The following is a 10868-nucleotide window of genomic DNA, read 5'->3' as shown; positions in this document are numbered from 1 at the left end:
GGGTGGTTCACGACAGATGCTCTTGGAGGTCACTGATTCATAGGGTCGCCATAAGTCGCAGTCGACTTGAAGGCAAATAACAACAACAACAATACAAGAAATAAAAGAAGCAATAAAAATACAACAAAAAACCATTCAGCGACTAGCACAAAGCGTTGTATTACAGGTAGAAAAACCATTTAGTGGTCCACCAACACCCTCAAGCCATGTTCAAGTAGTGGTGGTGGGTGAAGTTTGGGAACCGCTGATTTAGGCTGTTGTTAATATTGCAGGCTGGATAGGTAGCTATGAGCGTGTTTTTTAAAAGAAAAGTATGTGCGTGCGTTGGGGGAGGGGAACTACGAGGTTGACAGGAGTCACAGCGCTGGGGGAGTGGATGGGAAGCAGCTGTGGGGGCGATCGGGTTCCAATAGAGATCAATTTATTTAAATTGTCTCTTCAGAACCGCTTGCCACCCAGTTCTATGCGGTGGCCTTGGACACGCTGCTGTGTCTTGCCTCTGACTAGCAAAATCGTCAAATGAAGATTCTAGCTCAACTCGGGACTTAGATAACGTGTGTCAATCTAACTTTCATAAGTCTATTATTATGTTCTCACTTCCTCCATGCTCTCGCCTTCCTAGCGAGGAAGCTCTAAAGGAACAGGGACGCTCTGTTCGCTTTCTTAGTTCATCTCTGTGGTTTTCTGTACTTTTCACGGAAGCGGAAATGTGTTGGACGCTAGGATGCGGAAGTGTCGGCTGCGTTGGGGTAGCTCGGTTGCCCAGCGGTTGCCACCATGGCAGCGGCTGGGGGCCCGGGAGGCGACGGTGGGAGTCCTGTGGCTATAGGAGGTGAGAGTTGGAGGGAGCGGGGACGCCACATCTTCGCTCTACTCCCCGCAACCTGAAATGGGGCTGAGCCAGAGGGAAAGTTTGGGGAGGGAGGAGAGGGGAGGGAATCCGTTTAGGGGCGCGCTCTCTCTGTATAGCTGCCAGTGTCTCCAGTGGCCCTCTTCCCCGCTTCACCCACACGCGTGGTGTTGCCTTCTCTCTTCGCAGGATTTTTGTTCGGGTTGCTCTCGCTTTTTGTCACGTGTGTGCTGGTGAGCTATGAGGAATGATTGCTCTCTGTGTGTGTCGGGGTAAACTTTAGCGCGTGGAGGAGGTTGGGGAGGGAATATTACACGTTTCTGTTTGGATCTGGATGAAGGCATAGCAATGACTGCGCATGGAAAAGCCTGTCTCCTGAATATACCCTACATTATGTGCCCCCCTTTTTTCAAAAGAGACCAAAGAAACATTAAAACAAAATCTTAAGTAGTTTTGGTGGGCCAGCGGAGGTTATTTTGCGATACTGTTGGTGGCAATTTCCGGTGTAATTAAGGATTAGTGAACAGAATTAATAGAATTGGCAATAGCCGCTAGCAAAAAGTTCTGGAGGACTGGTGGCTGTCACGATGGTTAAAAGTGCAGCCTGCGTGTTGAGAGGAAGTATACCCCTGACTACCAGATGTTGGGGGCAAACATTAGTTCATTATCATTGCCATGTCTACATTGTCAACTTCTTGGTCCACTGGGCTAGCCACTGGGGATTTGAGATGCTGGACTTTGATATGCTCTGTTAAGGCCGTGCTTCTTAACAGTTACTTCTGCAATCCTGGGATAGGTAAATCTTAACACTATAGTTGAATCCTGGTACTGAGTTGGAGAGTGCCTCTACCAGCCCTTTACTGTAACCATTTCTGTAGTTTGTATTAGGCTCCTTGCTGCCTGGCTTTCTTTTCCAGGATGTAGATGGCTACTGTGTCTAGGGATGGAATGTAGTTCAGCAAGCTGTGGCTGTGTCATTTCTCTGTCCGCACTTCCTGCTAGGTGTGTGTGTGTGCGCCTGCCATGACCAGGTGCAAGATACTGTTTGCATAGCCAAACAGAACAGGATGCTAGCTGGCTGAAAAATCCGGTTCGAATGTCAGAACAGTGGAATGAAAATCTGACTTTTTTCCATATCACTAGAGTTCTGAGACTGGGATCAGTAGATGTGAAGTACTGCAGGGGGGATTTTGCTCTGTGCTCATAATGGGTCAACCTGGATGTTTATTTTAATATTCTGTTGTAGTAATTCCATTTGGCAGTAAGACTGGAAAGAAGTCTCATTTGATGCCAAGCAGCCAGGTTATTGGGTGAGCCTCCAGTACCAGCTGGTCTAGAAAAAGATTATCCATCATAAATGTAGGACTTGTCTCCATCCTAAAAATCTCAGGGCCTTTTCTCATAATTCACATTTACCTTTAAAGAAAATTCACATTTACAAAGTGCATCGAATACATGACCAACAATAAAACTTCACAACATCAACTATAAACGTGAGATCACTGTCACTTTGTCATTTGTGTTTGATATCTCTTGATAATCCACTCCGTGTCACATATCTCACTCTCTACTATCCCCTTCCTGCCTTAGGACATCATTTCACAGATTTCCATGAGTCTGGGGTGCCCTCCTACCTACTTTCAGTTTGTTTACATGTTTGATAAAGAAGTCCCACACTGCATACTTAATTCACATTTATTAGTACCTGGCTTGTTTCAAATAAGGGCATAGTATACTACGTCTTTACCATAGTTGTCAACAAATTGTTATATGGGAAGGTCACTTTCTGAGGAAATGGAGGATGATGAGCTAGGGCTTTCCCCTTCCTCATTTTGCTCCCCACTCTATTTATGCAATTCTCTTGCCTCTGGTTTGACAACTGCAGGGGGTAAACTGCTAATCCATGGGCAGCTTGGATTCAACCCTTGGGCCTCCAGTTACACATGCTTACTTTGGTGGCTGCTGATGGTTTGGACCCTACAGAACCCAGATGGCTCCCAATGTGTTGGATTTTCTATGTTTTTCCTTGGACATCTCCAGATCTATTGATGGAAGAGGTGATGGTTCCCCAAATCTCATCTCTCTTGTGTCTGTTGTTCAAGTCTGGATTGTGGTAGTTGCTTCTTGCCACTTTCCTCCAAAGGGTGAAATACAGAGCTGATTCCTACTTTTCTTTTCTCAGGTAACCGACAGTTGAAATACATCAGTTTAGCTGTCTTGGTGGTGCAGAATGCCTCTCTCATCCTCAGTATCCGTTATGTACGTACACTGCCTGGAGACCGTTTCTTTGCCACTTCAGCTGTGGTCATGGCTGAAATCCTTAAGGGAGTCACCTGCCTGCTGCTCATCTTTGTTCAGAAGAAAGGTGGGGATACTGTGCCTCAGAAAACACATACCCTGCAAGGAGTGCTCCATGCCCAGTTCATTAGCCCTTGTCCACTGGCATTCTGGTTGGGTTGATTGTTAAGCTTTTGCTTATTTCACCACTTATTTCCCTTCCCTTCCTTGTGTTACCTCTGGACTATGACCACAATGCTATTGCTGTAAATATGAGGGCATAATAGTATTCGTATATAAAATAAAACAAAATCTCTGTCAAAATCCAGAAGTCATCCACTTCAACTAATAGGTTTAAACAAAAGGAAGTCTTTTGTCACACAGTGTATAACTAACCAAAGAACTAGTTGCTTTCAGATAAATGGGTGGCCGCTAACATTAATTCCTTTTTAAATAGATTCCCTCTGACTTTTACAACTCTGTTTTGAGATGCAGCATGCCTCTCATTGCCAGAGGGGATTGTAGTAGGGCATGGGTATTGCTTTTATGGTCCATTTGTGAACCTCCCTGAAGTATTTAGATACAATGTTGAGATCAGATAGTATGACCAGGTATGTAAATTCTTAAGTTCTAATGTTCAGCCTTTCCTGCACATGGTGTTCAGGCTGCTACCTGCCAATCTGGCACACAGGACATTGATCTTCAGGAATCCCTTCTCTCCTCCCCATTACAAACTTCAGATACTTCTGCATGAGCCAAGATCCTGGCAAAGTAGTATTTGTACTCTTTCCCCCAGCATGAACAGTATAACTGAATCTGTCTGTCCTTATCTTAGCTGCTCGTTCCTGTGTGTTCACCAGGAGGTAGGTGGAGCTGAGGTGTGTAATGAGAGGGATCTGCCAAAGCCTCTCTTCCTGTTCCCACTAGAAAGGAAAGGATTCTTTTTGTATCTTGACTGTCATTGCTGGCTCTTTCATCCTTTCTAAGTTAAAAATATGGCCCTTGTTAAAAAAAACAATCACTAGTTTCCAGCCAAGTCTTATCTGTCTGCCTCTGCTTTTCCAGGTAACCTGAAACAGTTTGCTGCCTCCCTGTATGACTCCATTGTGGTGCAGTACATGGACACACTCAAACTAGCCGTGCCTTCTCTCATTTACACCCTCCAAAACAACCTCCAGTATGTGGCCATCTCCAACCTGCCTGCAGCCACCTTCCAGGTGAGACACCAGCTGTGGGTGGCATTTACCCAAGCAGTTTTAGGTTCTCCCATGCAAGTTATTCATAAGAGGATGCCCTATGTCACTTTCGTTCACTCACTTTATGGGCACACATCCCATTTTCCTCTGTACCTCCACAATGTTAAATGTTTTAATTTAAATTGTTGTTTTAATTCGCAAGCCTTCATTAATGCACCCCATCCCTATGTCTGGAAAGTTTGCCATGGACAACTGTTCATTTCTGTGAGGACAGAGAAACTCTGGGAAAGTCTTATTCTGGTGCAGTCCCTCAGGAGAGTGTGTTCAGAAAAAGCAGAATTATGTGATCTGTGGGTTGCATCTGGTGCTAATCCTACCCAGAGTAGACCCAATTGAAATTAATGGACCTGCATTATTCATGTCTAGTAATGTTAATGGGTCTACTCTGGGATTAGCATTGGCTGCAACCCTTAATAAATCATGCAAATCAGCATTTTTTTCTTACTGTGCATAATTCTGTTTTTTATTTTTTACTATTTGGCATAATTCTGGTTCTGCTAAGTCGGGAGGAAGAGCAGACTGTCCTTCTGGGTTCTGTGATCTCAGCAGGTATTGTCCACTTATCCTCAGTGTCCACACAGTCATAACTGCTAGAAACTTGCTTCCTTTTTAAAAATGAAAGCTGAGATTATCAGGAAGCTGAATTGACCACTCAGTACTACATTCTGCACTTCATCTCTACTTCAATTGCGATATGCACACTCCTGGGTATGTGCTTCTGATCCTCTACTACTTTCTTTGTATTCCTGGGTTAAAATGGGTTTGTTATAAATTTGTTGATCAATCCAGCACCATTTGAGATCTGAGCCTAATTTGGCACATGCAGAACAGAATGTGATCTGAAATGGGTTTGGGGTATTAGACTGCATTCCTGCATCTGAGGCAGCCACTTGTTTCAGTAACAGAACATGAACCTCTGTAGTTATCTAGAGAATGGGGACAAAGCCTAAGCCATAGGTCCCACTCTGGCTGGAAGTTCTCCTATCATGTGGCATGTTGGGATGCCTACTAAATGCACTGCCTTTCTCAGGTCACCTATCAACTGAAGATCCTCACCACAGCTGTCTTCTCTGTGCTGATGCTCCGCAAGAGCCTGTCCCGTCTCCAGTGGCTGTCCCTTGTGCTTCTTTTTGCTGGTGTGGCCATTGTCCAGGTGGAGCAACAGCAGGCAGGGGGCAAACTAAGCCCCGGGGGCCAGGGAATGCAACAAAACTACATGGTGGGGCTTGTGGCTGTGGTGGTGTCGTGCCTGTCTTCTGGCTTTGCTGGAGTCTATTTTGAAAAGATCCTCAAGGGCAGTGCAGCCTCAGTCTGGCTACGTAACGTCCAGCTTGGCATCTTCGGGACCTTGCTGGGGCTGTTGGGGCTGTGGTCCGCGGAAGGGACAGCCGTGGCTCAGCATGGATTCTTCTTTGGCTACACCCCACTGGTGTGGGGAGTGATCCTGAACCAAGCCTTTGGTGGCCTCCTGGTGGCTGTGGTTGTAAAGTATGCTGACAACATCCTCAAGGGCTTTGCCACCTCCTTCTCCATCGTAGTGTCCACTGTGGCTTCCATCTACCTCTTTGACTTCCACCTCAACCTGCTCTTTGCTCTAGGAGCAGGGCTGGTCATAGGGGCTGTCTATCTATACAGCTTGCCTAAGGGACCTTTGGCCAGCAGGTCCTTAGTGGGGACAGCTACACAGCATCAGAGCCACACAGCACAGAGCAAGGAACTCCCTTCCGTGACTACAGATGGTTTCCTCTCAAAGTCAGTGCTGGTCAATTGAGAAGAAAAGAGCACATGCTTCATACCCATCATCTGTTACTTGTGAAGCTTCCACAGCACTTGTCCTCCTTCAGTGTCCCCCTTTTCCACCTCGAACTCTCTGCTGCCCCATGGTCACCTCTCATCCTTCCTCTCCATATCATCATCTTATTTTCTCTTTCTCTCCCTCCACACACACTTTAATCTTGTGCTTGGCCTATCATCCATTCTTCCCCAACATCCCACTTCTTTCATTGCCAACACAAGTTCTCAAGCTCTCTCTCACTCTTCATTGTTATGTCTCTCTCTCTCCACTATGCCTGTTTGGGGACAATCCCTGCCCTACTGGAAGCAGCTAAAGGGTAAAGGCTGCTTTGGGATCACCTGTGTCCTTTACCCTGAGACCCACAAAGCTCCCTCTTGTTTGGTCAGCAGGGAGTAAATGTACAAAGAGGTGTATTTTTGTATGAATACTCTGAATGAAGGATCAGATACAGCCATGGAAGGTGTTGTATTTGTTGCCATGGAGATAACTCAGCTGTACATAAGCAGAGAAGGGTGGAAGGGGGCCTCATCTGCCATTTTGGGGCATACAAATGTTCTGGGGGTTTTTAAAAATGTTTTTAAATACCACCTTTGAATTGGTAGAAATTTGCTTGCTTACAGCTGGCCGTGTCAAATTTATCTATTGTGGCAGATGAAAATTAAATGAGAAGAGTTTGAATGTGTGTTTCTGCAGAGAAGGGATGAGGGTTGTGTGGCAGAAACCAAGCCCCTTGCATGTCTGAAGTGAGAAGAACTGAGGTGAGAGGAAAGCTGATAATGAAAGAGTAGGCTGCTAGGAGTCCTGATTCATTTCTGTCTCCTGTTCTGGGTGGCTAGTGGGAACCACTGGATCATAGCAAGATTTGAGCTGAGTTCTTACTTCTTTCCTGCCTCCAGCATGTATTTAGTGTCTTATAGTCTTTTGAGGATCACTGGGTAAATAGAGGGGGAGCATGAATCACTAGTTACTAATTATGATTTTACTGTGGGCGAGGGAGATGCAACGGAACTGAATTGCAATCCAGTTGTCTCAACACAAGGGACACTTGGTTTGAAATTACAGCAATTGTGAGGAAAAGGATGTTGGAACAGCGTGAGCAGTGCACAGAGGACAGACTTGCACTGATGGAAGATCTAAGCGAGGCTAGGAATCTTGATAAACTCTGTCTACTGCTAAATGGAGGTACTTGGGAAGCAAGACTTGAATGCCTGTCCCTCTGGAACCGAATAGCATCCACTCGGGAGGTATGGAGCAGGAAGCTGAAAATCGGCACCATTCAGTTTCTTTCATACTCTGCAGGGTGGAAGGGTGGATCCAAATTGCAACCACGATTCCTGCCAAGTAGGCCAGCCTGCACAGTGTGAGATTTCCTAAACTTAATGCAGCCATGTATTTGAGGTCTGCCAGGTGCTTAACAACCTCTCTGGTTTCACCGTTCCAGGCAAGCAGCTGAACTGGGATATACATCCCCTAGTGAGCCACCATATGTGGTTGCTGGGCTGTGTTCAGCTTAGTGGCTCACAAGTTATGCAGGCTTGAGCCATGGCAGGTTGGGACTTGGAGGTGATGGTGGTGGTGCCCATCTTTGTGCCTCAGTTTCCCTCCTCTTGATGGTGGGGTGAGGGTTGATGAGACTTCACCTGCCTTCCTTTCTTAATCATTATACATTCTGTGCCGACGGGGGCTATGTGTTGTGGGGGCACTAACCCTAAAGAGGGGAGTTTGGTGTTAGGTGTGTTGGGATGGGGTGGGAAGATAATCAAAAGTAACATGGTCTGTGTATATATACAGTTTTTAGATTGCTGATTATTTTCTATGAATCTTGCTTTTTTTCACAGAAAAAAAGCCTGTACTGTTTGCCAATGTACATGAACCACAGATGAATAAAGAGAGTGTATTTATTTAGTCTTGCTGCTTAATGATTAAAGAAATCTCAAAAAAGGGCAGAGCTTTGCCTCACTCACCGCATGTCTAACCCTATTAACACTGGAAGGTGGCTGGGGTGGTATTCTTTGGGTGGAGTGAGGCTTTTCCTCTTTGGGAGCTTGGGCTCATCAGTGTCAGTTGGAAGGTAAACAAGGGGGGAAAGTTTGATTTTGAGTACAGTCCCTTTTCAATGCAGGGATTCATCCTTGGAATGAATAATAAAGAACGCTGTTGGGTGGGTTCATGATGCTTTTCCCTCACCACATGGAGTAGCCATAGCTGGAACCTACAGCTGGGATTAGGAAGAAATAGGGCTGCCTGCTGATTAAATAAAGCTAGATCCATTGAATGCTCAATTAAAGCTACATATAGTTGCATTCTAATAAATAGCTCTGTAGAGGAGGAAACGGTTTTCTTTTTAGATGAATGCATGCACATATCACAGCAGGCGCCATCTTAGGAGAGACATTCCCTCTTCTGTGAGAGAGAGTGCAGGGAGGAGGAATGCCTCTTCTTCCATGGCCTTGGTTTTTGCAAGTACTTCCATTATAAAGATCTGCCTGATGAACTGGGGGCACTCTTTTAATCACATCTTTTTTATAGACTAAATATTTCAGTGCACAGGATCTTACTTTATAGATTAAAATCTGGGGGCACAGTATGATAAACAAGAGCCATAGGGTAGTGCCATATATCTAACCTTTGGCTTAGTTCATGCAAATAGCAGAGTAGCTGATTAAACTGGTCCTGGATAGTGTGCCCAACCCCCAGAAAAAGACTACACACAAGCCTCCAACCATCCTTTTAGACCCTATTTTCTGATACCTGTCCTTGATAAGAGACTGTCTTCTGGAGAGAGATTTTAGGGGTGGCTTTTAAAAATACGTATATAAATTTGAAATGCTAGTCTGTCTTCAGGCTTCAGCTCTGCTGTCCAGTTCTCTAGAAATTCAGTCTCTACAGCACATGGTATCCCATTGCTAAAAGAGCCATAGCTCAGTGGTCAAGCATGTCCTTGGTATGTAGAAGGTCCCAGGTCCAATCCCTGACACGTCCATGTGGGACTGAGAAAGACCCCTGTTTGAAACTCTGGAGAGCCACTGCCTGTCTTTAGATGCAGAGCGAGATGGAGTGTTGGTCTAGCTTAGTGTAAGGCATCTTCCTATTATAGCAGGTCATATCTTACGTTCTATCAAGCCAAAGGTCTATCTAGCCTGGGGTGGGGAGGTTTTGGCTTTCCAGATGTTGCTGACCTACAACTCCTTCAGCACCAGCAAGCAGGGCCAGGGAAGATGGAAGTTGTAGTTCAGCAACATCTGGAGGGCCAAAAGCTCTCCACCTCTGGATCTAGTCCAACATTTTGTTCCAACAGTGGCCAACCAAATGCCCATGGGAAGCCCACAAGCAGGACCTGAGTGCTGTTGTGCTGCTTCTGTTCCTCCTTTCTGGCCATAACTGCCTGTCCAAACAGTAAATCAGGGATGGAGAACCTGGCCTGATAGGGGTCCTAATTTGGCCCACAGGGCCATTTTCCCTAAGCAGCTCCCACCTACCCAGCACCTGATGTCCTATATGTCATCAGGTGGGCAGGTAAAGATGCGATTCCTTGCCAAAAGCAGGGTTTGTAGGCACTGCCAATCAACTGATAAAATGCCACCTGTAACCCCTGTGTCTTTGTCCACATGGTTTGATCTCGAGCCTTGTGGGCAAAGGAGAATGCTTCACTTGGCATCATGGTGAAGCTTGACAGGTGGATGGCCTTGGAGGAACTCCCCATGGGGGGGTGGGGATAAGGTAGAGAAGGTGGCACTCTGGCAGTTTCTTGGTGTATAAACAGCTGAGTTACAAAGGATGTCCCTGTGAAATGGTGGATGTTATTAGAGAGAACCCAACTCAGATCTCTGGGGGTGGGGTGGGGGCTCTGTCACTCCACCAGAGTGCACAGTCCTTAAGGCAGAAAAGAAATGGCACACTGGGCCCCCTATGCAGTTCTGTCGGCACTCCTGACTATCACTTCAGACTGCAGGTGGGGAGAATTACGTGGTTGGATGTGCCTCCATGAGGTTAATTCTTGACACATAGAAAACAAGTTTGAGGCTAGTCTTCTAGCTCAGCTGTAGAGCACATGCATACACAAGATCCTGGAGTTAATCCCTGGTAGCTTCAAGTAGGACTAAGATTCCTGCCTGGATCCCAGGGGAGCCAGTTCCAGCCACTGAGCTTGATAGATCAATGGTCTGACTCAGTAAAAAGCAGCTTCTTGTGTTATGCATACAAGTTTTGCATGTAGAGGGTTTTTTTTTAAAAAAAAGACAATAATGGATTGCTGTTAGGCAGTCGCCCACCTCTCTAGTGTTATAGTCTGGGAACAGTTATTCTATCAAAGTATTTCTTATTCGCTCAGTTGCAAATGAAAACTACCATCAAAACTAGGAGTAGGGAACATTTGCCCCTCCAGATGTTTCTGAACCATAATTCCCATTAGCCCTGCTTGCTAGGGCTGATGGGAATTGTAGTTCAGACACATATTGGAGGGCCAAACATTCCCCACCCCCAATCTAAAAAATAAATCAGCTACACACCAGAGCCAGAGGGCTATCTATAGAGGGCTATCCAGAGAGGGCTATCATCACCCTCATGTCCTGCTTGTGGGCTTTCCAGAGACATCTTGTTGACCACTGTGAGAAACAAAACGCTGGGCTAGGTGGGCCTTTGGTCTGATCCAGCAGGGTTTATGTTCTTAGAGATTAGGGCTATCACCTTG

At 45.8% G+C, this 10868-nt stretch overlaps 1 protein-coding gene across 1 annotated transcript; it reads left to right on the top strand.

The window, feature by feature from the left end:
- Window positions 1–678: 678 nt before the first annotated feature.
- SLC35A2 (solute carrier family 35 member A2) lies at window positions 679–8079 on the top strand. Its single transcript, XM_061614257.1, has 4 exons — window positions 679–832; window positions 3033–3215; window positions 4193–4344; window positions 5414–8079. The coding sequence occupies exons 1-4, from the start codon at window positions 778–780 to the stop codon at window positions 6152–6154; spliced, it is 1131 nt and encodes a 376-aa protein (XP_061470241.1). The 5' UTR covers window positions 679–777; the 3' UTR covers window positions 6155–8079.
- Window positions 8080–10868: the final 2789 nt, after the last annotated feature.

Source organism: Rhineura floridana, chromosome 3, assembly GCF_030035675.1.
Source record: "Rhineura floridana isolate rRhiFlo1 chromosome 3, rRhiFlo1.hap2, whole genome shotgun sequence".
Lineage (NCBI taxonomy): Eukaryota > Metazoa > Chordata > Lepidosauria > Squamata > Rhineuridae > Rhineura > Rhineura floridana.
Note: the sequence above shows the minus strand (reverse complement) of the source record. Positions and strands in the feature narration are given on the sequence as shown.

Excerpts from the sequence above, each read along its gene's own strand:
- SLC35A2 (XM_061614257.1), top strand. The coding sequence starts at position 778 with ATGGCAGCGGCTGGGGGCCCGGGAGGCGACGGTGGGAGTCCTGTGGCT. Across the intron at positions 3,216-4,192 it reads CATCTTTGTTCAGAAGAAAG|GTAACCTGAAACAGTTTGCT; the intron begins GTGGGGATACTG and ends CTGCTTTTCCAG. Across the intron at positions 4,345-5,413 it reads TGCCTGCAGCCACCTTCCAG|GTCACCTATCAACTGAAGAT; the intron begins GTGAGACACCAG and ends TGCCTTTCTCAG.